The 27,709-nt window shown below is 39.5% G+C and overlaps 1 protein-coding gene across 3 annotated transcripts; it reads right to left on the bottom strand.

Annotated features, from left to right (window-relative positions):
- Positions 1 to 262: 262 nt before the first annotated feature.
- MED15 (mediator complex subunit 15) lies at positions 263 to 27,580 on the bottom strand. Of its 3 annotated transcripts, none has more exons than XM_015878071.2 (18): positions 27,394 to 27,580; positions 23,560 to 23,647; positions 22,330 to 22,381; positions 21,771 to 21,800; positions 20,625 to 20,840; positions 19,726 to 19,985; positions 18,643 to 18,993; positions 17,847 to 17,939; positions 12,948 to 13,067; positions 7,410 to 7,552; positions 7,037 to 7,164; positions 6,300 to 6,434; positions 5,846 to 5,909; positions 5,620 to 5,686; positions 5,017 to 5,177; positions 4,678 to 4,844; positions 3,731 to 3,829; positions 263 to 3,595 (listed from the first exon to the last, which is right to left on the bottom strand). In XM_015878071.2, exons 1-18 carry the CDS (start codon positions 27,459 to 27,461, stop codon positions 3,459 to 3,461), a joined length of 2,379 nt encoding a protein of 792 aa, XP_015733557.1. In that variant the 5' UTR covers positions 27,462 to 27,580; the 3' UTR covers positions 263 to 3,458. The 3 variants fall into 3 exon arrangements, with proteins under 3 accessions (XP_015733557.1, XP_015733559.1, XP_015733558.1); XM_015878072.2 differs by having other exon boundaries at positions 3,210 to 3,592; XM_015878073.2 differs by lacking the exon at positions 12,948 to 13,067.
- Positions 27,581 to 27,709: the final 129 nt, after the last annotated feature.

Genomic DNA, 27,709 nt, shown 5'->3' with positions numbered 1-27,709 from the left:
GTCTAGTCTAGAGACACATGGGATACTTGGCTGCATGGTGCAGAACTCAAAGGGGTTCAATTAACTTACTAAGTTATCCAGACTTGTAGTTCAACTTATTCCATAGTGTAGTACAGCATGTGGAAGTCTCAATCCTTCAAAACAACTTGCACACATTTAGATACCTCAAACACAGCATTCATTAAGTTTGCTCTCCAAACTAAGTTAGGGATACATCACAACCACTGCCTGCTTTGTTTCTTCAGCAAAGTAACAAAAAAAATACATGTACAAACATTTTTATTCAGTAATACAGTGTTACATGCTCGCCAGAACTGCCTATCAGGAATGCTCTAAGAAAACGGTGAGTACCTGAAGAACAGAAGTAGCACCTACATAACAGAGCCATTTGTTTACCACAAAGTTCACTCTAGTTTGAAAACTCATATTAAAAATAATAATTTTTTTCTTGCGTGATTTGAATTTGTCTCTGTCCTCCAACATTTTTCCTTTAGAAGTAGGACTTCTTGAAGAATAACCTTGTGAGATCACCTGGCTCAAAGAGAATTAAGGGAAAGACATTTCAGAATTATAATTTAAAAATAATGCCCTGTCACTCCCTCAGCTGAATTCATGCAAAGAGACTACACTAATTGCAAAACCTGTTTGTGCCCAACCAGTGCAGTGCTGAGCAAAAGCCAGGTAAGACATTCCATCAGATAATCAACAGAGCTCATCAGTAGGACAAAAACTTGATTTAAGAAAGGTACTGAGCTGATGAAAGGAAATGGTTCTGGGTTTCAGTAACATTTATTTAGCAATCAGTTTGATTGCCACTCCAGTGCCCATTACAAAAAGTCAGTTTTGCCACCACTGAAATGAAAAACAAAAGACAAACCACCTTCAAACTGCAATTGAAAGTCAAAACTTACTATTCACCTTGTTTATGACTGCTTTGAACATTTCATGCTGTATTTTTATGATAAATTCCTCAGCTCCTGTTATCATCTCATTTCAGTTACAAGCTGATCAACTGTTTTTATATGCTATTTGTTCAAGAAATTAGAGGATCAGACTTGCATATTTTTCATTTCACAACACGTCTTGTGTATTTCTAAGAGATGGGAATCCCTGAATTTTTTCTAACATGTTTTCTGTATTCACAGTGCCCCTGATATTTGATAAAGGTCCCAAACATTAACATTAATTTATTGCCATTTGGTGCATCTTTCCAGTAATTTGGGAATAGTGCTTTTATATTTAACAAGATTATATTATAAACAGTTTATGGTCACTTGCCCATCAAAACAAACAGAAGCCATGTTGATATTCAGCTATTAATTTGACATGCTTCAGGCACATGATTCATTTTCTGTTTTCCGTATTTATTTCTTAACTGAGATGCTGCAGTATGCTAGAATGCCTACGCCACACTAACCTCTTAGTCTAACACCTCATTACGTCTTGTCTGTAGGAAAGCCACAAGCTCACAAGGAAAGTACTGGAAATCTGAAGGACATTTATAGTGTGCTTTGCATCTATCTCCAGGTAGAATTAAATAAATAAATTCAGAAATGTCATTAGTGTTGCAGCTGTAGATCCTAGCAATGCTTTTTAAAAAAAAAGTAAAAAAAAAAAAGTAAAAAGTAAAGAAAAAAAAACAGCTCCATCCTCACTTCTTGGATTATGGCAATTATGTATTTCAATAAACATCCAAAGTTTCTGTGATGAAAACAACTCTCTAGCAGAACTGTATTGATGTTCCTGGTTCTTTTGCCCTAAGAAGCAGCCATGTAACAATACATTTCAAAAGATGTATCTTTCCTTGCAGATGTAATCAATAATCTCTTGCCCAGGTCTTCCAATTAATTTACCATGAGGAGCATAAAGATGGTGCTGCTTGAAATGAAAAGCCATTTCACTTTCTCCTGACCCTCAAAGCGTGTGAGTTTTCACTTACCCTATAACAAAGTAACCCAGGGAAGCAATAGAACTTGTATCTGAGGATCGACATGGGAAGAGTAGTATGCTAGCATCCAACACAGGAATAGTAATAAATTTATTACAATAGAAATAAACAGATAATGCATTAGTTCATGTACAAAATACTGATAGCATTCTGCTGCCTCAGTTCGTGGTTACTAAGTACCCACACTGAAAAAAGATACTAAAACCAACAACATCACACATTTACAAAGGTCAATGCAGTTTCTTCTCACTACTGCGAGTGCAGCTGCTCTTTAAGGTTTGCTGCACAATGCAGGGAGATAGAATAGGATATAACTGGAACATCTGAAATCTGAATTTGTTTCTGCACTAAGAAAATAAGAGCAAACTAACCATGAAAACATGGGAAAATAAAACAAATTTAATTATTCATGGCAAGTGTTTTCATTGGAAGTGCATAGCAACACAGCAGCTGACAACTAACTTATGTGCTCTTTATTGCTCAAGGCACAAAATAATTGTTGCCAGATCTGCTACTGAGCTATGAGGTGTGGGTTTCTTGTTGGTTTATACTTTTTTTGTCCTTTTCTCTTAAAATTGAAGCAAAAGAAAACAAAATTCACCATGTAGCTACTAAACTGCATTAACTCATCCAAGCAAGTCAGATGCCTCAGACTGACTCTATCCCATTAGTAAAGATATGGCTGCAAGCCTGCTGGATCGATCTGTGGTACTACAGCTTTAAGCTGTTGTTTCACTGCCACCTTTACACATGAATTTACTCGTAAGGGAAGTCAGTGTGCACATTAATATCTCCTCTTTCTAACTGCTGCACTTATGGAGCAAGAAAACTGTGGTCCATGCTAACCAAAACCCATTTATACAAAGTAACATTTAAAATAAGCTTGAAAATATTTTTTTTCCTTCTGTTTAGTCTTTCCCCCCACCAATATAATTATCCTGATTTGTCTCACACATGTGAGCAATACCCTAAAAGACCATAATTTATCCCATCCCTGGGCAGGGCAAAGCTAACAGACAAAAGATTCCTGCAAACACTAGCAAGTTTGCAAGCACATCCTACTTGCAGCTCTTTTTATTTCTGGGGGAGTATCAGGTCAGAAAACAAACAGTGTGAAAGGAATACTGGCACTCAGCAAACTTTGAAGTAAATTAGGGCACTCTCTCCCTGCTTCCTCTTTTACCAATGAGACTCCCTGATGGAAGTCCACAAATAATTTCTTCTCTAAGAAGACGATAAAAACTCCTAATACAGTCTCGAGAACCATATATACACATTCTGTATATTTGAAAATGCTGACAAAAGTCCACAGAGGCAGAAGATAAAAAGCATGAAATCTAGAGCTAACACCAGGTCCTCTGCTGAACCTGACACCTAGAAACAAAAAACATGTAAGGCTTCTTTCTTCTGAAGTAACCTCCCCAAAATGCCCGTGACTTCAGCAATGGTATGTGGAAAAGGCCAGCTGTTGAGACTTGATTTCTTGCTTCATGATTTAGAAAGTGACATGTTATGCAGCAGAGAGGCAGGCTTGACGAATGCTTTGTGCCCAGGTGTTTAAGAGTGCCGTGACTGAATGCTTGTCTGGAAGTTGCAATAGTTTAGAAGTCATGTATCGATACACTGACTGCAAGAAGGGATTGGCTGCTGGGAAAAAAAGAAAGAAGGAAAGAAAGAAAAAAAAGGTAGTAGTTATTATTAAAAAATTACATCAGGTGTTCACATTTCCCCAACATTACTAATAGAATCATGTCCCCAAATACCACGCTAGAATCCTCGTACCATACTGTCTTGGGTTTTTTATCCACAAAGGGCTTTGATCTGGATAGTCTGCTGGAACGCTGAGCTGTAGTGGTGGGACATTTGGAAGATTCTTGTCATCTAGAACACAAGCAGATTTTCCATCAGAATAAAGCTTTTTTTTTTTCCCTGTATGGACATTCTTTTCCTATGTAATTCAGCTTGGTTTCTAGCCTCTGAGCCCCAGGAAGGAGCCAGGGGCTATACTGTTTTAAAACATGAATGGAAATTGCATTGCTTGGAATTTCACTTATTGGAAGGACAGCCTGGCAAAGATAGATCCATCTCTTAAGCAATTCTGCACATGGCTAATCATTTCATCAGCTGGCCCTCATTAAGATTCATTATGACACCTCATTAGGTGCCTTCTGTAGTAATGCTCAAGATGAGAACAGTTCAGATTTCCCAAACAAAGGGGATGAAAAAGAATCTGCCTTGCTTGGATTCCCACCTGGAAAGTAAGATCGTAGACTGTAACCCTTTCTGCTTATTCAGCTGAGTAAGAACTAGGAAGATGCGGTCTGAATTCCTTTTTCAAACATATATAATTATCAGTCATCTTTAGTACCAATTGATAGACCCTTACAAAAATTAACTCACCATTTCTGCATCTCTACCCTAGTTGTTGGAAAAAGTACAAGTCTCAAATCAGGTATCAAGACGGTTGCTAGCAACAAGTAATTTTCTATACGCTCAATGAGATTAATCCTTACAGCCTCACAATGAGTAAAGGACTGTTTGCTGTGAATGAAATTTCCAGGTGTACCCTTAAGCAGACTGTACAGAAATGTCATGATTAAGTTGTTCTGTGATGCTGATAGCTACAGACTTCATGAAGAAGTCGCAGGCTGGCAAGATTCAAGACTCAGAAAACATTTAAAAAATAAATAAACCCTCAGTTCTGAGCTCAGTCCACAGTTTCTTCTTACCTAGTTTGCATATGAGATGAACTGTGCCATTATTACTGCAATGGGAGGGGTCCAGGTTCACCAGGAACTTAGGATTTAGTCTTGCAACTTCCCCTTGTAACACATTTGGTATAGTCTGTCTCTCATCTTCTTCATATTTTCGTTTTCGAGAGGCGATAACTGGGGCCCTATGTAAAATAGGGTTCACAATAGAATTAAGTGAAAATGTTATGCCAAAACTACATTTGCCAAACATTTTACAGGCATACAGAGAAAAAGGTACAACTCGCACCTTGTCATAAACCCATCCCCATTCTTTTAACAGTTGGAATAAAGAAGAAGTTACTTAATGATACATACGTGATTGGTGGACCATGAATGGCGGTCATAGCTGGCATAAAGGTGCGGTAAAGGGAATGGTTGAAGACTGGTGACCGGATGTTGGCCAAGACAGCATCCAAAAGTGGCTGACACAAGTACTGCTGTTTGGTGGGAGGCACTGGGGGAGGTGGTGGAGTAGGCTAAAACACAAAAGCCCCACTTTTTATCTTAATCATCACCAAAAATAAAAACATCCTGCAAAACATTACAGCAGTAAACTTTCAATGCATAAAATGCAAAGAACTCTAAAAACTGCATAAGGTAACATTAAATATGTCTGCAGCTTTCTCTTGAAATCAGCTGCAGAAGTTCATAGAAAGAATGACTGTAATATTTGCACAAAACACAAGAATTTGAAAGCTGCATTAAAAGATGCATACAAGGTGATTTATATGAGGAGATTGTCTGTTTTTTCGTGTTTTCTTATTTTGTCCAACCTCACTTAAAATCATAACAGCATAAGCAATATAAAACACAAAAAGTTATGTAATTTGATTATATATATATATATATATATATATATATATATATATATATATATATATAATTGCTTATCTGTTGGTTAAGCAAAGCTTTACATACCACAGCCATATCATTCTTCAGCTTCTCCAGCGCAATTTCACATTTCTGCAGTGTCTTTAAAGGGCATCTGCAGAAGATGACAAAGTTTATCACCACAAAATGGTCACCTCAAGAGTTTCTGCTGTCTGAGCCCCACAGGCAACTCCAATGCCAGCATGGCCAGATGCTAAGCAAAATATTCTGGAAGAGATAGGGAACTTATATCCACTGAAAATGACAAAGTTACCGTTTTGAAGGGTCAGTCAGGATATCCAAGAGACTCTTCATTTTACTCAGGTCCTTCTTCCTATCTGAAAAAACATCAAGAGACAAACATTGGCAATAGGGACAGCTACCATACTTGCAGACAGAAATATATCATGCTGTTATAAGAGAAAATATTAGCAAACATTGAAGAAAATAGAGAGATAGATCTTTTGTCTAATGCTTAAGCATACCCATTGCATAAACCATCAGAATGTAGCCCAAAAACATCAAAAGTGAAGGAAAACTGATAGGAATTTAAGGATTTTACTCACTATTCCTAGTAAAACAGTTACAATTGTGAGGAAAGAAAAAAAAAAAAAAAACTGTCACTCATTTTTAATCTCTGGAATATAAACCACCATAAGAAGGTAATGTACTGTTTCTTCCATTAGAAGAGGAGAGCTGACAAGGAAATGCATGAAAATGAAACCCACCTTCATTTTTATCAATTTTATTGATCATCCTCCGCAGAGGCTCAATGTATTTTGACAGCTGTTTGAGTTTCTCCAGATACTGTTGCTCCTCTGACTGGCTAGAGCTGGCTGGACTCATGACAGAGTTTGGGTTTCCTGGCAAGAAATAAAGACTTCATGTTGCACAGATGATAAAAGAATCCAGATCTGAAACATGACAACTCTCAAACTGTAGTTCAGGTCAAATACACAAATCCACAACCTGATGCACACCACAGCTTAAGTATCTGCCCAATCCTCTAATTTTTTTTTGCAAAAATAACATGTTCCGTGGACAATGCAGCAATTCCCATTTATTACTTTTTTCTTTTTTTTTTTTTTTTTCCTGAAAAAGTCCAGACGTTTTACACACTCATTTCATAGATTCTCATTTTGCCTCACTCTTGTACACTACACATTAAATCAGCAAACAGAACTTGCTGCAGTTTTCCTTCAGGCCATGCTTTCTAAACTGCAGAGCACAAAAAACTGGTAAAAGGAGTGAGCATGTTAACTCACAGCATCAGAAACTTCTTCTTACAACTGGGACAGAGAAAAGCACCATGATGCATAACATGCCCACTATTTGCAATGCTGGCTGTTCAGCAGAGCTGTTTAATGTTTATGTCATGCCAAATGATAACTGTAACAATTCCCAGAAAATCTGTTAACAAAATATACCCCAACTCATGGTCTGTAAATATAGACCTCACATTCACCTGGAGTGTTTAAAGGACCTGGGGATGGGACACTAAAGTTCTGCGGTGTTCGTGCAGCTGCTGGGCTCTGGGATGGTTGTGGAGATGGACTGGGGAGGAAACTGCTGGGTGATGGAGCTGGACCAGAGCTGAAAAATAAGAATAAAAACGAATCTGCCAGAGACTGATAAGGAAGCATGATCAGCCTGCAAACAGATACACTGCTAGTAAGTATTGCTATAGCACTTTGGAGCTCCAGCAGTAGACTTGATAAGGACTTCTTACACATGGGGGTTCTCACAAAGCTCACATTAAAATTTATTCACTTCAATGGAAACAGCATAAGGTATGTCATATGCTTCTGAAAACCTTCAGGAGTTACAGTCCAGCTCACCTGACATTTGAGTTTGGTTGAGAATTTGGTTGGCCTGGTTGAGGAGATGGCTGTGGCTGCGGTGGTGGAGGCATTGACTGGGGTGTCTGAGCTTGCTGGACAGGAGATGGGGATGACATCATGGTAATGCTGTTCTGGCTGACCTGAAACATGCAAACAGAATAAGGTCAACAACAACAAATGGGAGTAAGCAATGGGAACCTAACTAACAGGCTTTAACTACGGAGAGAAGCATATCTTCAGCCCTACAAGAAATAAAAATGTTAGTTTCCTGTTCCTCTCCATAATGAAACAGTTCCATCTGTATCACTGTTGAGGCTTTTATAGCAATACTTCCTATTAATTTTACCAGAAGTAACAATTAAAACTGCATGCAGTTTGGATAAGTGTGTAATGACTGTTTTTCATTTTCCAAAACAACATGCTGCAATTAATATGTCAGAAGTGTCACCTGAAAAACCTGTGCTTGATTCAAACTAGGATAAAGGAAAGTGGGGGGGAGGGGGAAACAGAGTTCTAACTTGAATTAACCATCATAAAAAAAAAAACTTTCCATTTGAATTTTGATTATAGACTTCAAAAGTCTCTGAGATTTAACTGTAGTTTCTCAACTCGTTTTCTTCATGTTGGAACAAGAAAAACAATTAAGTAAATCAAACCACCAACATGTCTTATACAGCTTTGCAAATCAGAGTGGAGAGAGAAACAGTATAAACTGAATGGTGAAAAAAAGTGAAGCAGCTTTCTGACCTTTGAAGAAAGATGAGGTGTTCCTAAAGGACAAAAAGACAAGTAAGGAACTTTCAGAACAGCACCAACCTCTGGGTAACAATGAAGTTTATTCTGCACACTATAAAGCACTAGAGTCAGACAACGTTCAAATTAGAGTAATCTCCCACCTGTGCTCATTTCATGGTCATTTTTCCCCTTTCATCACTCAAAACAAACCCCCAAAACACAAACCCTTTATCACAGCCAGGAGTATGGTACAGTGATGCAGATATTGTATGAGCACAGTTGTTTAAGGCAAGTGCAGAGTTCTATGACCTTAGGCTACACATATATATATTAAAAAGTTTAATTAGCCTACTCAGTGACTTACAGAATACCTACGTTAACAATTTGCACCCTTATGAATTAACAGATCATTCCATCAGTATAAACTACTTTTAAGCATAGGTCCCTACCAGCCCAACACTTCATGGACACTGCAAGTTTGGTGTTGCCCTTCACTCATTCGTTAACTATGCACCCATTTTCAGAGGATGCTGAATGACACAATATGCTTTCTTGGAATACCACATTACAGCTACACAAGAAAGTAAATACATTACAAGCCAAAGCAAACCTCACCTAGATGCAAATATAAAACTAATGGACTTGAGGATGCTAATTCATTATCTATGAAATCAGTTTAAAAACAAATACAGCCTGAAATACTGTTTTTACTTAAAGGGACAAAAAAAAAAAAATCTTCAATAACTCCATCACTTTCCCAATCTCTTCCACCAAACTGAAATCCACAAGATTCTTTAACAGCCTGCATCTCCTCAGCAGTTGGAAAAGCATTTCTGATACTGCAAAGCCTCTCTCTCCAGCTCTCATAGGAACCAATCACCTCAACATCACATGGAAGTTAGTATGAACACTCCAAAAAACAATTCCTAACTTTTTGTCATTCTATTTAACCTTCTAAACAGTAAGAGATACAGAACTTAGGCAGGTGTTGCACCCATTTTTTGGAGCCAGACCACAACCACTTCTAAGTGGTTTAGCACTCACTGAAAACCAGGCCTTTTTAACGTGTCTCAGGCTGGTTACATAAGATTACTTTTGAGAAGTTAAATCTTTGTGTTTTGGAAGGAAGAAGAAGGGCTGCGTTAAGGTTTTTACCGAGATTTAAGCTCCTGTATCTACTTTAACTTTGTGTTAAATTACAAATGCAGAAAAGCAAAGAAAAAAGTAGCATCTACTGCACACATAAGCATAAAATGAATCAGCATTGTTATCTGTTAAATAGCATTACCTCACTTCATTAAGTATATGCGTAGGCAAACAGCTTTCCTTCTTGCAACAAGTTTGCTCTCTGCTAGCTTCATTTCACAACACTGAAGGCTAATGCCTAATATTACATAAAACTTTTTCTGCAACTGACTGAGAAGCATGCAATGCCAAACTTACTTCCTTATGATTCTTCAAAAGCAGTTCATTTGATACATAATCATTTCAGAGAGTGGAGGCAAAGAACTTCCTTCTGGAGGTTTAGATCCAATGAACTCATTTAGCTCCTCATTTAGCTCAAGAGTTAAACCGTGGTTAATAGATGGTCTGCATACCCTTCATTTTCAACATATATAAGGTAATGCAATTTTGCATTTGATCACTGCAGGATGAGATTTCATGCATCCAAAAGCACACTCAAGGACAGATACTGAACACCTGCTGAACACAAAGTAACTATGCAGTTACCTGAACACCACATGAAACCATAGTGTTACGAAGCCTTGGCCAGAATACATTTAGGGTTTCACATCTGAAGTTTTCACTTATTAATATCCACTAAATCAAAGTTACTCTTAGTATTTAGAGTGCATGATACTGGAAAATAAACTTAGCTATGAGGTCCACTTCCAATTAACTGGGCGAGGAACAGCACTCAGACAGGGACAGTGAGTTCCTCAGAAGCTCCCAGAAATAAGCCAGTATAATATGCAGAAAGCAACAGCAAGGAAAAGGAGACTGCATCAAGGAAGTGATGGGTAATAATGAGGGAGAACGGAAACACTTAATTGAAAGAAAAACCTCTAGAAAGCATTTCCACTACTGTACTTACAGTTTCAATGTTAAGCCAGTAAGCACAGCCATGCCTCCTCTGTTGCAAACTGGGTTTAAAAGTTCACCTTTATGTTGCATTTTTGTTTGACAAAAAGAAACCACTGCAGAACTCCAAAGGAGGTCAGATAAAGGTTTCAATATTCTGAGTCTGGCCAACATCCCTTGCTTTATTTTAATGTTTTGTTGTTGTTTTTTTTCCCCTAGATTCTCTAGCTGCTGAAGATTTCTGCATCAACCATGAAGCCCATGCTAATGCAGACTGCAACAGATTTGTAGGGAGAACTTGGAAGTTTTGACACTAGAAACACAGGAGGAAGGCTGGAATTGGTACATTAACTTTTGCTTTGGTAAATAGATTAATTAGGTAAATTAGATAAAGTACTAGATTAATCTTTCATATTTTTTTTAAAAAGTTTGCTTAGTTATTCAAGAAGTGTTGTTAATACTGACTGTAGTTCATATTTAATATCCATTCAGGATATTAAAACAAACTTCAACTAAGGAAAAAATTCACTTATAATTCACTGGCAAGTTGAAAGACCAGGAGGTAGTGTAATGCATTGCCATATCAGTAAGTATATTCTTTTGCTGAAAAAGACTAATAGAAAAAGAAACCAACAACCAAGCAACAGTAAAAAAGAAACCACTGCAGAATTAACTGAGCCTTATGATAAAAAGACAGACAAAATGTGTCAATGGAATGAAAACAAGTAGTCACAAAACACTAATGTAACACCTGCTTCTATTGTTGAAAGAGATTCTTCAAGATAAAACCAAGATTGTTTTCCAAAATGAGAAGACATTCAGAAACATCTGTACAGAGTCTAAAATGACTTTTTGTACCGTAGTCAGAGGAGACAGACTCTTTAGATTCTGAGTGACTAATAACCAGATGTATGCTACAGCCATTTACTCCTACTGCAAGGCTCTAACGACATTATAATGACAGCATATCCAGCAGACAATATTGCTTAAGCATTCTACTAAACTAAGAGGTGTAAATGACAACAGCTTTAAATTTTAATTCACCTGGAACTAGAGGAATGCTAGAGATTCACACTGAACTATCAAATTATATGGTACGCGAGACTAGCTTTTCCCAAAAGCACAGAACAATTACTCACTTGCCCATTCTACCACGTGCTTTTTACCCACTTTCATAAACAGACTTCCATTCTTCTTCTGCCTTCTTTAGTTCAATTTTCTATATCATTTCCCACAGTCACTTGAAAATCAAAGCCCCTCAGTAAACAGACATGACAGCAATGAAGCACTATGGCACTGACTACTAAAACTAGAGACGAATATAAGCCAATCTAATACTTAAGTATCTAACAGAAGCCCCCTCACGTCAGTCCAAAAATGACTGTCTTGTGCAACCTAAACTGCTACAGCAAATTAAGCTCTTAGCAAATTCTCCTTTGATTCAAAAGCTATGCCTGTGTTTTATTTCAGTTAACATACACAGCTAGCTCCACTGAAATTATTGCACATCTTAAACCAGAAATGACACGTGTACCTTCCTGCACCATCTTTCTGATCACTGTAACTACCTTAGCAAACTTCTGTCGAAAAAAAAAAGGCTGTGCCTACTAGACCTGATGCAGCAGCAGTAAGAAGCAGTTTCCAATGTTCCACACCCCCCCAGAAAAGATTGCAAAGGAAACAAAAATGTGAAACTGAAGGAACCTTCATTAAACCTATGAGCAAAGTGCAATAGTGTTAAGTAAAACTACACTCCTAGCATTAAATTTAAAGATTAGTATGTAGGAAGACAAGATATTAGGTTCACAAACAACAGAGTTTAAAAGTGCAGTTGAACATTTTTCTACCACGGTAATACAATGCATATGTAAACCAGCACCAGTTACACAGAGTTGAGCAAACTGCAGAGTTCAGCTGAACAGAGCCTCATTTTATGACACACTTGTAAGAACTCAGTTCTCTTTCATTCTAGTTTTCCTCACTTTTGTTCCCCTAAAATGACAGGTTTTGCTTGTGAGACATGGCTGTGGGTCTTCAGAAGACCAGAACCTGCACCGGGCAAATGCAATACTCTGACCTCAAGCATCTTCCAGCAACACTTGGCTGCCCACCTGCCTACCTAAGTTCTCTCATACAAGTGGAGCCCTTCTGGTAGCTTCTCCTTCACTACTGAAGAGTGAAAAGAAGAAGGAAGAGAACAGCTCAGTTTTTCTTAGACATTGATTACATGCCAATACATACAGTTTGCTATGCAAACTGAAATGAGCTAAGTTTATTATTAATGCAAGAGGCATTTGTAAAGAGCATGAATACATGACAACTAAGGTCCTGGACACAACTCAGCCAGTGCATTACAGTACATTGCAACACTTCTGGAGACTCTCCTAAATGCAAACTCATCACAGACAAATATTTAAACAGAAATGTAGTAGTTCTAATTTGTGACTTGAATCAACTATAAATGTTAAAAAGTTCTAAGCATTGTAAGAAAGATCTAGGCCACTTGGAAACAGTTTGATACCCCACACCCTTAGAAAACCTGCTGTTTGAAATGAAAAAGGATCCATGAAAAACCTAAACAGCCCAACATCCTAACACCACCAAGTTATTGTTCCACAGAAAGGTGAACTTCCCCTTGCTTGAAAGCAAGTTCTGTACAATCACACATCGAATGCTTTGTGCAATACCTGACACAATGTGCTTTGACTCAGTAAATACCTGTGGCATTTGCTGTCCGCCCATAGGAATGGAGCTTGGCGGTGTAGCAGACACTGCGGTGGTAGGCGGGAACCGTGGTCTTATTTGCATCCCACCTCGGGCCATAGGTGCGGTGATCATCTTTGAGGACAGAGGGACAACAGACAAAAGTAATCGCAAAACAAGAAATGCAGTGCACTGGCAGGATGAGAAGCACATGCAACCTCCAGGAATTAGGGGAAGGGGGAGCATGAAGGGCAGGTTAGTGAGCTTTTCTCTAACAGTTAGCCTAACACGCTAACTTATAAATCAAACTCCTTTTTATATCCCTTCTATCCCTTTTTAGAAAGAATCTAATGAATTCTAGGTATCTTGAAAGCACTGACATGTAGGTTCAAATTTGTAGGTCAAGGATTGATAACACTACCATCTGCAGGATGAGCTTCTCCCAAATTTTGCCTGATGGCTTGAATTTCTACAATTACTGTAAATAAGTGCTCTATGCCTGCTGACAAGAGCACTCCACATAAGCTTCTCTGCCTCTCTAACATCACAGGTCTCTGATGTACTTTCCCTCACTGTGGTCTCAGAGGATTTAGCAGTATTGCATATGCCACTTTCCACTGTCAAAGAACACAGCAGACAATTCAGGAGCCACAGCCAACAGCAGCAATCCAATGAGCTGACCTACAGTGAGCAAAATTTCAGAGCAACCTATGACTCTAACACTACAAAACAAGAAAAAGGACTTGCACTTGAAGAAGCTATTTCCTTCCTTTTGTAACATACAGAATAAGTGAAATGTATCCTTGTAATTTCCAGCATTTTGACAGATACCCATTCCTCTACTACTAGGCTACACTAAGATTTTCTGTTATGAACCCACATCTGTCTCAGGCTCATTCTTGCACTATTTGATTCTTCAGTTGTACAGACTGAGCACAGCCTGAAGTATCACGTGTGTCTTAAATGATTATGGTCAGCATTAGATTTGTATTCTAAAACAGTATTAGGAACACATTACAACATCTAGAAGTGCCTTTCAGACCCATCAGTCTGCACAAACACAGATTATCTACAACTGTATAGCCTTCCACTACTTAGTATCACACCAGATATGCTCTGAGCTAAAGCGTAATAAGCATCTATGGGAAATATAGCTTATTTATTAGGTAGTATACAGGTAACTTGGACAGTTTATACTTCTAGAGATCTACAGTGAAGTTATCTGGACTGCTTTTTTGTTTTCCCTCTAGTGCATACATTACCAAGGAACCTACACAGGCTCTAACTAACCTAGGACTTAAAGAAGACTCATTTCAGTAAATAATTTGGGGCATTCTTGCTTAGAGCTCCGTGTAAATGGACTGAAGCAGCCAGCAACACGTCTAGAGAGTCAGAGAATGCATGTGCTTACAACTGTTAAAAAATAAATAAAATTAAATACAACATAGCAAGACTGAAAAAGGAAAGAACTGAAAGAAAATAAGTGTCAAATTCAGCACAACTGTTAGTTCACAACAGCGCAATGCAGTCACTTTCCATCCATGCAAAGAAGGATGGTCAGAGACAGGATTTCAAAAGAGAAACAAATGAGAGTGCTTCAGACATCACACACACATGCACATGTACACACACAGCATGCAACAGCCACCACAAGCAAACACAACAACCCAGCACTGGCACAAAGCACAAGTGGATGCAACAAAGTACAGTGAAGAGCTACTTTATCAACATGAGAGCTGGTGAAGCAACAAAACCCTAACAAAAAAAGAAAACTGCTGGGGGGGGAGGGGAAAAGATAAAATCCTTCCAGGCACAATCATCCCATCTCAGACCCTTGTGAATGCACACGGATCTCTGGAGTGTGTGAAATCCCAGGGATGTTTTGGTGACTCACATGTCCCACCTTGGTCCCGTTTTCACATGCCACACCACCAAAGTGTGCAGATTTAGATTACTTCTTCCAAGGTCACAGTAATTAGCAGTTTATTCATAGTTTATTTGTCTGCAAACCACTGAACACCAGCAGGACCAACTCTGAATCAAAGACTTTCAGCTACTTTATGGCTGAATTAATGTGTTGTGTACACATTTTCTTTAATGTATGCTTTGGAAAGGAAGTGTGTATATGTGTATGTATACACACATGTATAAATGACACCAATTCCAGTCTTAGTGAAAGCAATTTACTTTTTCCCATTCTTCCAGCTGATTCACATTTGTGAAACCTGTCATTCTTCAATGTAATTGGGAAAGGAGATTTCAAAGACCATTTTTGTTTTATGCAAAGCAATATATCTATGTGATCAGTCTAAAACTGGAAGACAACCAGAAGTGTTCAGGTACTTCTGAGAAAGATTTAAATTGAAGGCAAATCCTTCTCCACAGCTGAAATGGAGATAATCTATAATGAAGATTTTACCCCACAAAACCAGAGAGCAAAGGAATAAACTGTATCTCCCCTGTAAGATACTAAATGTGTTATTTGAGAAAAATGTTGAGGTAAAATACAAAAATTAGAATCCTGAACTTGATGTTTTCTTTGCATCTAAAATCCAGGGGATCCAAATTCTTTAAATACACAGATTCTGGTAAGAATATATAAGTCCTGTGCTACTATCACTCTACTAAAGACAGGCCAGGCCTGATTTTCAGATCATCAACAGATAATCTGCGTTCTGAGCATCTGAAGGACTTGTAGGAGAACAGGAATTTAAACTTAATTAATACTTCACTCTGGTTCACTATGGAGTTTCTCTTGGTACTTCAAGCACTTGTGTAGCACTTTGTGGTCACACTAGGACACTATTTTGCTTATCTGTGTGAGTTACACACTCAAAAGGACTGGACATCCAAGCAGGATAGCATTCACCTGAACAGTCATTATGACTTCAGAGAAGAATTTCATAGCTTAAAGTGGATCCACATTTGAATGTAGGCTGGCATTTATTTTACACAGGATAGATTATCAGAAACTTTACAGAAAAGAAATAAAACAGATTTCCAGACCAAAAGCACCTAAAGATCAAGCTTAAGTGTAACAAGCAAGTATTAGGATAGGGTATGTTTATAACAAAAGCTTCCCAGAACCAAATAAGGAAATCTAGGCAGATTAATTGTGCTGCTAATGCAAAACAGACTAAATACAAAGAAAAATCTTTTCTCAAAAGAAACTTCCCATAAATCAAAGAAAATGTAACCAGATAGTCAACATCAAAACTGTACTGCAATACTGTCCACAACCTTGAAAGAAAACACTATATACAGAGAATAGTTACACAAGAATAAGAAACCAGTTAATAATTTGACTTCGCAGCAGTTTTTTCACAGTTTTGTGTACTCCATCTGTGATAACGAGCAACCCCTGAGGTTACTACATGTCTGAATAAAGCTACAATGCAGAAACAGCCATCAACCATCTAATTACCCAAAACTTTACAAATGCACCGTGCTGTTAAGCCACTGGCATATGATTTCACTAAGCAGGGCAAGAATTAAGTTGACTCTACATAAGCACAATCCACCTGGTTAGAGGTTGGAAAAAGCACCATTAAGTTAGTAGAAAGGAAAAAACAAGTCAGTGTCTCCTTTTAGTCACCCTAAGTCTCTTGAAGCTCTCACCTGGAAATTATTTAAGAAATAAAAAAAATGTTTTAATATGTATTTTAACTTCAGAAGAATTATTCTACATTACTGCCAATACTGCACCAATTGTACTTACCACTGCCCAGCTTTTATATCCTGTTACACTGACAAAAGCAAAAGGACCAGAAACAGAACTTAGCCACTCACATGTACATGGGCCACATGAGAGGATGATACACAAAACATTATCCCTGATACAAGTTTATGAGATGAATGTTCAAGATCCAATTGTTATCCCTCAGCCCCTGTAAAAAACTTCTCAAGATCTTACTGAGTCTAAAACATGTCTTGTGTGATGAAGGAAAATTGGTGCAATACGTGAAATGGCAGTTATTTTTGTATTCCCAGGCATTAATCCTGGTCAGCCTCTTCTTATCTGTCTGCCTCAGCTTCTCCATATACAAAGTGGTGAGAGCTGTACTTACCCATGTCTGTAAAATGGCTCAACATGAAACACTACAGAGGCAAAACATGACAGACTATTTGACATTCTTGTGGAAAATGGAATGAGAGGATCAGCTCAAGTCACTCCCAGTTTTTCTCCCCCATGTTTCCTTCACACCAGATACACATCAAGGAACAATTACTGGGGCTACAAGTGTATTGCGGGTTAAAAAAAACCAAAAAAACAAAAAGGTTGTTAGACAATAAGCTTTCACCCAGCACTTTTTCTTTAATGTAACTCTGCACTCATGACACGTGCTAGTTTTTTCTTCGACAATTCTCATCCAGAACAAGAGCATCTATATCTACAGCCCATTTCACTCAGAAAAAGTATGGAAGATGAAATGAAGGAAAGGGGAGCATGGAAAGATTTAATTATCTATACAACTTTTTTTGCTTGGTACATGGAAATGGAAGGTGGAACACAAGTGAATTAAGAGAGCAGGCAAAGATTCACAGTATGGAAATCAGTTTGGACAACAAAGCAGTTTCCTAGGAGAGGATAACAAAAAGAGAGGTGATACACTCCAGGAACCAACAGTCAGACTGCAGTGTGGCCACAGTAGGCCGCCCTGTTGTGCATTCCTGTGTAACTACAGGCAACAATCTTACCTACCAAGGACAGAGAGCATGCACAGAGAGTTGTCAACGAAATCCTGCCTCTGAGTCCAGGCAAAAGGAAAACAGCATTAAAGCCCATATCTCCTTTATATAGGGATGACCAATTAAACCTCATCAGAAAGCCACCAGAAACCCATCTCCATGCTCATCTTTAGCATGCACTTGCTACAGGCCTGTAATTGGAGATATTGGCTCCAGGGCCCTTACCTGCGCTGATGCTCCCATCTGAGCAGCTTGAGCTTGAGCTGCTTGCACTGCTGCTGCTGCTGCATGCTGCTGCTGGACCAGTTGAGCTCTTACCTTGAATATAAAGAGATAGAACAACGTAAACATGTATTTGATTAGGATATGACATTTCTCTTTCAATTGTACTGACTGTACTCATGAAAAATCTCTATTTTGAATATAAAGCTAAGATCAGCTTCACATATCTACTTCCAGACACCGTTTTTTAATTTTCCTATGAAAGTAAGTTCCCGTGCATCTAACATTTGGAACAACCTTGTCATAGGCTGTGCACTCATACTGTGACTTCTTGCAACTTGTACTCTGCACTATAAAGTCTTCTTATGGCTATACTAGATATTCCAGCTATCTGGCAAACACACAGGCGTTGATCTCTCTCAAGAATACTATTTTAAGCACATACTAATGATCAGCATTTTAACTATTTATACATTCATTGTGACAACTCAGAGGGATGCACACAACATCAAACTACTCACAGATTAACTGGCAGGAGCTCAAAAATAGCTGACTAATGCAACAGCTTGAGAAGTTGCAACATTAACTGTATTACTCAGTTCTTAAGATGAAGTAGTAAAATGTTCACAGTAAAGCAATCATCCTCAAAGCAAGAACTACCAGTATCTTAAATTTTGGCTAAATCATCTAGACATGGCAGAAGAAGCAAAATCAGCATGCTAAAGAGCCAACACTGGCTCCAGTCCCATGCACAAGGCATCTCAAAGCACCTGCTAGTGTTCAAGAACACAGCCCTTACCTGCATTGCTTTTAACTGTTGCGGCGTGAGAGTAACAGGCATAACTTGACCAGGAATTTGTCCCGAGATTGCTTGTGCCTGAGATACCATGGGCTGGGGTTGAGGCTGGGACTGTGGTGGAAGCTGAGACTGCTGTGCCTGAGCAACCTGTTGTTGCTGTTGCTGCTGCTGCATCTGTTGTATCTGCTGTTGCATTACTTGTTGAGGTGGCTGCTGCTGTAGTTGTTGCTGTGGCATTTGTTGCTGCTGTTGCTGCTGCTGTTGCTGTTGTACCTGCATAGCCTGTGCTGCTTGCAGCTGTTGCATTTGGGCAATTCGCTGTAGTTGCTGCTGCTGCTGTTGCTGCTGCATCTGAAAAGCAGGAAAAGCCAGGATGGTAAAGCTTCCAACAATGCAATAGCAGCCTTATTTTTACAGAGTAAACCCACAGCAAATAGAATCCTAATATGTCAGGCTGCATTTTCAAGCCTGCATATCCAGCTCTTTTACCCATTCACTTTTCAGATATCTCAACTTACATAGTGCACATGACCTGTGGGTTTCACTATTACAAGCTTGCCTAACTGTACTAAAACAGTTTTCAAAGGCAAAGTTGAAGTCAATCAGCTTCTTCTGTAAAAATGGGCTTATAAACACTTTTTAGATGCAAAGGCTACATCAGCAATACCATTTACAAGAACTGCACAGAAGCATGACACCTGAAGTTTCCTCTTCTGTTTTTCCTCCTAAGGATGATGCATATAAATTCTCAGTACACACTTTTTAAAGTAGCAACATGAAATTCACAAGTGCTTTTAGTTCTTTCCCACATCTCCATCCTTGTAGAAAGAAACACTGTCCTGATGTTGATAAAGAGAGAGTTTTAATTCTCTATTGCTATAACAGAAGAAACCACCAAAAGCCTACACTGTAAAGTCTTTGCTCTGGGATGCAATATATCATTGCCAATCTAAACTAAAGTCCCAAGGTGGAATTACATTAATAATGGGAGGAGCTGATAATCAGTACTCCTATACGAGCTACTCTTCACATGATTTGTAACTCATCACAAATCAATTAACATTTTAATTATTTTGTCATCACCTGCTGTTGGTTTTGCTGCTGCTGCATCTGCAGTTTCAACATGTGTTGCTGCTGCTGGACGGCTTGCAACTGCTGCTGTTGCTGCTGCTGCTGTTGGGCTGCTGCAGCTGCTGCCGCCTGCTGCTGCTGCACCTGAAACTGTTGTTGCATGGCTGATTGCTGGGCCTGGAACTGCTGCTGCTGCAAAGCTACCTGTTGCTGCTGGAATTGTTGCTGCTGCTGCTGTTGCTGCTGAGCTATCTGCTGAAGCTGAAGTTGGGCTAAAAAGGTGGTAAACTGTACTTAAAAACATGAAACCCAAACAAGACAAGAGACAGTTATGCAGTACAACTTCACAATAATCAAAGATAACTCTAAAGTATGCAGACATTCATTATGACCAGCATATAATTTTGCATCCTCAAATGGAGAAGGTACATTAACAACAGAATCAGCAACACTCCTTCCTAACTATCTCTACAGCTTGCAGCCTATACTGAGTCAGCAACCAAATCAGAGTGTAAAAACTTGCAGTTGTGCATCCAGAAAATCTCCTGGAAGGACCACATTGGGATCCATGGAATTACTTGAGAAATAAGAGTTCTTAATCAAAACAAGCAGAGAGCAGAGAGGTCACTAATACGAAGCACTGTGGCCATAAGTGTGTTCCAAAGAACAAAGTTCTGAAGTTAACACCTTGGAGGACAGAAGAAGCATTTGCTCACAGAAGATACAGATTCTCCCTCACTATGCTAAGAAATACATCTACCCCAGTAGATAGAAGTATTTGAAATCAACTCTTCCAGCAGAAGATATAGCCAGAAGTATGAAATTCCTTCAGCACCTTATCCTTGTGGAAAATTTATTTACTGAAAGACCAACCCAAACATTTCGGTGACTGAAACACAACGAATACTTACTCTGCTGAGTAGCTGTTGAGACACCAGGCATACCATGAGGGGCCATTCCTGTAGTTCCAGGAGGCTGCTGCTGTCCTGGAAGACTCATTTGTTGCCCCATCGGGCCAAGGCCAGCCATCCCACTCATTGGTGCTCCTTGAGCTCGGGAAGCAATGGCCATTCCAGGCGCCCCTGCTGGGGGACCCCCTGTTAGATTCTGCAGGGCATTCATCGGATCTACAAAGAAAATAGTTGCCAATATGAAGCCAGACATGCAACTGCTGCCTCACAATTCTGTTTTTCAGGATCCACTCTCTGAACTACTGGCTTCAAACTGCAACTAGATCCAAACCCTAACTCTCACTGCAAGTCGCAAAAGGCTCTGGCAGGCTTTTACCTCTCTGTAAACAGAGTGAAGATTATTCAGAGATTTGCAAAGTTCCACACAGATTCTAAACATATCAGACAAAGGAATTCCTTAGCAACCTTTGCATGTCTATTCAAGTCAAAACAATATGCCAGCTAAGCCCCATGACAATAAATAACCTGTAACCTCAAAAACCAAGAACAGAGTTCCAACTACGGATTCGATTTACTGTGGATTCAATTAACCTCCTCCTCTTGAGGAGCAGCACTTAAACCACAGGAAGTACTTTGTAGTGCGGTTCCCTTAGTCCCCATCATAACATTTTGATTTTATACAGTGAATAAATTCAGTGTCTTTCAAGAGAATTATCACAATCTCAATCCTGGGCATAAAGAAAAGTGAAGTCAAAGAGAGAACAGCAATTCAAAAAGGCAAAACAGAATATGAGGTGCTAAAGTAGTATTGATCAGGCACAGAACACAACACACACTCTTCCATAAGGATAATTATCAAACAGTTTTTAACTGTCTATTGGAGATGCTGATCAATCCCAGTCATTGCAGTTAGTCCATAGGGCGATAACAATATATACACTCATTTACTTCATTACTAGGAACATCACGTTAATTCCTAGTATAGCTGCTATAAAAGTTACCACAGAGGCAGAAGACACAAGAAGCTACTGTGGTACCTTGCCATCATCTAGCTAGGAAAATTCACTGCCTTCTCAGTACATAACAGACCCAGTTTTTGAATTGTTCAATTCAGAAAAGGAAAAAAAGAAGAAAAAGACCTCTTACCACTGACTGAGGCTTGAGATTTTTTGTTGTCTGAAAAGGAAAAATACATTAATTACATCTGTTAATCTCGTCACACACAGATTTGGCACTTCATATATGTGTATATATGTATACTTCTGAAAGAGAGTTTAACTATTTAAAAATCGCTGTCTACTGTACTTATACCCATTTCCAAACAATTTATGCATCTATCATAGCTGTAACAGGCAGATCAGGAAGGAAGAAAAAAAAATAGAAAAGATTTTAATCTTTGTAATCAAATTATACAACACACATTAAATTATCCATATCTGAACACTACAAAAACATTGAAAAGAAAGCAAAAATACAGGAAAAATTAAAAGGAAGGGGCAAAAGTAGCGATTGTCTCTCAAAGGCTCTTAAATTATGTATGGATATTGTAAAAGAAACAGTACTTAAAAATTCAGCATGTATATTACAGGGGGAAATTTTGAAGCAATTTGTGATGAGTCACATATAGAGTCGCACATCAATCCTGAAATCTACTATTACTTCCCATGCCTCTAATAAGCAACCACTGGGAAAAGAGATTACTTACGGATATCTCGAAAATGGATGATAAGCCTGGCCACAAGAGAAAGATATTCCTCCTAAAGGCAAAAGGTATTATTTTAGCACAGGATATAGAAACAGATAACCATTACTTTGTAGCCCTTCAGTATTCTCCCACAGCATAAAAAATTTTACTTTAAAAGGTCTGTGAGCTTTTCAGAGTAGTTCATTTGCAGGGACTGAACTTCGTGAGCTAAGTGGGAATGCTTTCACAGAAGGCTAATGGGACAAAAAGGCTCAAAACCACAAAATTCAATGGAAATAATGTCCATGACAGCCACGTTAATAGAATCACAATATGTGTATTTGATTGTATACCAATACATCCATTTTCCATCCATTCTCGTCCTTTTCTTAAGTACTGAACTTGCTCATGGAGTATACTTACTCACTTTAGTCCTCTGTCACACTTACATTACAAGAGCTATTTTATGCTGTTAATATTACAAAAGCAAGCAAGCCATTATATTTATAAACTAACATCCTGAAGAAGTGCCAGAAGGAAAAACAGCCTTTGCTGTAATTCATGAGCGTGCTGCAAACTGCACAAGAGAATCTGCCACAGTGCTGAGATGACACTTGCTGGTACTTCCAAGGTCAGAGAGGCTATTAGCAGGAATAAACTCATGACATCAACAACACAAAACTTTCAACATCACAAGTTCCACCTCAAACACATCATGTTTGAAAACAAAAACAGCACCCAGTTTCTTGTAACAGAACTCCAGGAAAGAAGCTTGCACATTTGGGTAGAGTCTAGAATTGTACATGATATCCAGATTTCCACAGAGACCACAGAACTTCTCTTTGTCTTACTCCTAACACAGCCTTTTCATTTATATCTTAGTCCCTCTCCATCACCACACTGGTTACATGGATAGTGCTACGTTGTAGATTAAAGAAACTAATATGCAATTCACTCCATAATAATTTAATCACATATATGCACAATCATATATGCACAATCCCATATATGCATTAAATGTTGCTGTCTTGGCAAGTCTGTTGGCTTGAAATCCACTTTGTTTCACCCCTAAGATGCCAAATGATCAGCTTTCCCCCAACGTAAGAAGAACACACATAAACCCAAAATCTTCATAACTAGGTACTGTGAGCAAAGACCAATTCTTAACATGCACTAGATTTGCTGTTTCTGTGGCTCATTTCAAAATTCTGACACATCAGTAACTTCTGAAAACAAACAGAGAAGTTTTACCCTTGTTTTGGCCTTCATAAACACATGGCTCTCCATATCTTTGCTGGACTTATTATGGGCAACACCAGCCTTCCTCATTGCTTCATCACTGGAAAAGAAAAAGAGAAGAAATGAGGCTGAGCATTAACTAAGGACATTAAAAAATAATATTTCCTGTAGTTAGAAAGGTCTGTGCAGTAGCTTTTTACCCTCATCTTAATACAGGGTAGAAAACTTAGAAGACTGGTGAACACTGATCAAGACAGTTGTCCACAGAAGGGAGGGAACAATCAGCACAACAGCAGCGGATGAAGCGGTAAGATGAGGCCTTACTGATGGAAATTGGTCATAAAAAGCTTCCCTCCAACCTTACTGTTCTCAACCATCCAGAATCACAGCCATCAGACTTCTAGTAAACTGGACCCGTCTGCCCTTTGGATGGGAAATTAAAAGTGCAAGATGAAAAGGAAATAAATCTCCCACACAAATGTACTCTGTTATGGTAGAAAACAATGGGCATTAGCAGTATATCAAAAAGAAGCAAGAAATTCCAATGTAAAAAATGCACTGAGATAAACAAAATCAGAAGTTCAGACAGGTGAACAGCCCTATTCAAATCCTACAGACATATTCAGTTTCAGAAATGTCTCATTCACTGTAAAACCTGTTCTGTTTTAAAGCAGCATAGTAGCTACAGTCTATATTCCACAAACAAGTTACCAGGAAATACTTTCACTTTGTAATTAGGATCTTAGCAACCTATTTCTCAGTACCTGCTCCTGCATGAGCAACTATCCTACGCTAAATGCAAGGTAGGGAAAGCTTCAGCCAGCCCAAAATAGATTACTGCTTTCTTCCCCCTGAATTTTGACCACATTCCTTGCAGCAGGGCCGGTGTTTGTACGAGCAGTGTCCTAGCTCAGCTTCCTGAAATAACTCAGTAAACCCCTCACACAAGCGAGCAGAGCAGATGCAACAGCCCTCAAACGCAGGAGCTTCAGTTGCCACAACTCACCCTTACTGTGCAAAGCAGAAGGCTAGCACCATAGCTATTTCTTTGCAAGACAAAGCAGATCAGTCAATAAAACATCGCAACCTGCATAAGCCTCCCTCATGGTAACTTGCTCATGTGGCCTGACAGACACTACAAAATGCTCTTTATGTATAAAGGTTATTTAAAACAAAGGAGACTGAGCAGACTCAGAAAGGAACTCAGTTGCAGTAGAAGAAAATACATCCAGTTCTTCGATTATGCCTTCCTTTTTCCAATAGTTTCTCTTTCAAAAAGGCTTCCTTCCTCTAAGTCCACCCTACGCTCTGACTCATCATTAACTTGTTAGCCCCATTATAAAACATCTCTTATTTTGAGAGCACCAAGAACTGAGAAGGCAAAAAGACCAGGTTATACAAATGGATGTAAAGAAAGTAACACACAGATAATGTCACAGTATGAGGACAGTGATCAAAGTAGTTTCAGTTCTCTTAGAACTCTTTTGCAGCAGCTCAGCCCCTAACCTGAACTGATGCATGCTGTTATTCCTTCTCAGACGCCCAAACATCTGGATTCAGCATCAGCCACACACAATGCTGCTTTTGGCTATAGAGAAAAAAGACTATCCAGACTCTGCACAGACTTACTTCTACTTTTATCTTTCTAATTTTTCAGCGAGGAAAATCACCTTCCTGGTGCACATAAAATCAACCCCTTCATAGCTCCAAAAACTCCAGAAGCCTCCCCTGCCAGGTTATGCCAACACAGTTGTTTGTGTGGCTGTGTAATGAGCAATACTAAAGAAGAATCCAGTTTAAAATTAGCCATTTTTTCAAGTTACTTTTTTTTTTAAACATAGAGGATTTTCTCTATCAGGTTTGCTACGTGACAACCCAAACATCTGCACCACAGAGGCAGAAGCTTCCTAGCTCACAGCTGTGCAAAAATAAGCACTTACAAAATAATCCTTTACTTTCTACAGTCTCAGAAAGGGAGAAACACCTTGGATTTATTTACTTTTTTTACCTGATGTCTCCCCTAACAGGCCAGGCCAGAATATAAAATTATGGCTGCTATACAAACTGATTTTGTTAAATATTTCACATACAGAAGCAAAGCAAATGCTTTCTTCCCCTCATTCAGGTAACTTCACTTGATCCATCTCCTGCTTGTTTGCTCCTCAGTCTTTGCCTTCTTTCACATACTTATTTCTCTCACACATCCTCTTTCATCTCATCTACCTGAACCACTAGCTAAAATCTACACAATCCCAAGTGTGAACACTTGCATAAAATTTCAAGCAAGGAGCTTGAACGCAGCACTTATGGACTTATGGTGTAGGGAACCTGCTTTGGCAGGGAGGTTGGACTCAATGATCTCTAGAGGTTCCTTCCAACCCCAACAATTCTGTGATTCTGTGACTGCCATACAATCTGAGTTACAATCCTCCTCTACACTCAGCGTGGTTCCTTTTGCCATAGGCTACAAGCAGCCTGAGGTAGGTGCCAAACACAACCATGTACTGAGTCTACCACCACACAACCCACTTAAGATTTGTCCTTTGAGCAATACATTTAAAAATACATTAAGGAAAATCATTTTGAAAAGGCTCCCAAAGCACTGCTAAGTGTCTCTTCTGGCCTTTGCAGTGAGCAAAGGGGTGCACAAGTATCACACTCCTGCACCATCACTGTCTCTTGGAACAACCTGGGAGCAATTGGAGCTGTTCCCCAGCCTCAGTTGTCTGAGTGCTGAGGCATTCCTGGATCCTACAAGATTCTTGTGCAAATGCTTGGGCCTGCAGTCGCACAAGAACCTAATATTAGATGGGACTTCTTAAGTCAAAAGCAGTGTTCTCTCAAGTGATGATAACCAAATGATACACTCTGATCACGGGTACATTCACTAAGATACCAACTGCACACAGCACACCTGAAACGTCTCTTCATATAATGGTATTCTAAATATCTAACTATCTGCATCTATCTATACGTATCTTAACATTCAGAGTTAGGAGATCCACGCAAAACAACAATAAATTAAGACTTCCACATTCAGCAGCTATAATGAGGTACCCAAAATAAAAGTACACACAGTGTTCCAAATATTCAAGATCAAGTTGACAAATACCCATCACTTACATCTGCACAATGAATTGGAAGACACACAGACATAAAGGCCTGTTACGAACATCCTTCTCACAAGATCAAAAACTTTCAGATGACTCATTTCTTCCGAATACTACATAAGCTGGAAGCTTATGGAAGAAAACAGGAACTTGCTACAAACAGAGTTCAAGTCTTTTTAGGCAATATATTGCTTCTGTTTCTTATTCAATAAACCTATATATTATCACAGAATCACAGAATGACCCGGGTTGGAAGGGACCTCAAGGATCATGTAGTTCCAACCTCCTGCCTGGCAGGGCCACCAAACATACACCTTTACTAGATCAGGTTGCCCATGGCCCCGTCCAACCTGGCCTTGAACACCTCCAAGGACGGGGCATCCACAACCTCCCTGGGCAGCCTGTTCCAGGGCCTAACCACTCTGCTAGTGAAGAACTTCCCCCTAACATCCAACCTAAATCTTCCCTCTTTTAACTTAAAACCATTTCCCCGTGTCCTGCTATTGTCAGCCCTTTCCAAGAGTTTACTCCCACAAAGTAGAGACCATAAAACAGAGCCTCCCAAACAGCAGCTATTCCCGAGGAAGAGGAAAGCAAAAAGGAACGAGGATTGGAGATGTGAAGCCAAACAGGGGCCGGGGCACAGGCGGCCCCGGGGCAACGGGAGGCGCTGGAGCTGCTGTGGGAGCTGCTGTGGCAGCGGCCGTATCGCGGCCTACCCGACACTACTACTCACATCTGGCTGACGAGCTTCTGCCTGAAGTTGGTGCTGCGCCAGTCGGTCTCGGGCCCGGTCACATCCATCCCCGCCCGCTTCCAGCCTCCGCCGCTCCCGCAGCTCCGCGCTCCTCGCCGCCACCGCTCCCCGACACCTCCTGGAAACCGCTCGCCAGCACTTCCTGTGCGCCGAAGGCCGGAGGGAAATGAAGTCCGGCCGTTAGTTCCGCAGAATCTCTCGAGATCTGCCGCTGGGAGCGCCGGGACTTGTTGTCCCGTTCACCGTCAGCAGGAGCGGCCCGGCCGTACAGCCGTACAGCCAACAGCCGTACAGC

The sequence above is a fragment of the Coturnix japonica genome, chromosome 15 (assembly GCF_001577835.2).
Source record: "Coturnix japonica isolate 7356 chromosome 15, Coturnix japonica 2.1, whole genome shotgun sequence".
In the NCBI taxonomy this organism is placed as follows: Eukaryota; Metazoa; Chordata; class Aves; order Galliformes; family Phasianidae; genus Coturnix; species Coturnix japonica.
The sequence above is the reverse complement of the archived record's forward strand: the minus strand, read 5'-3'. Positions and strand labels throughout refer to the sequence as shown.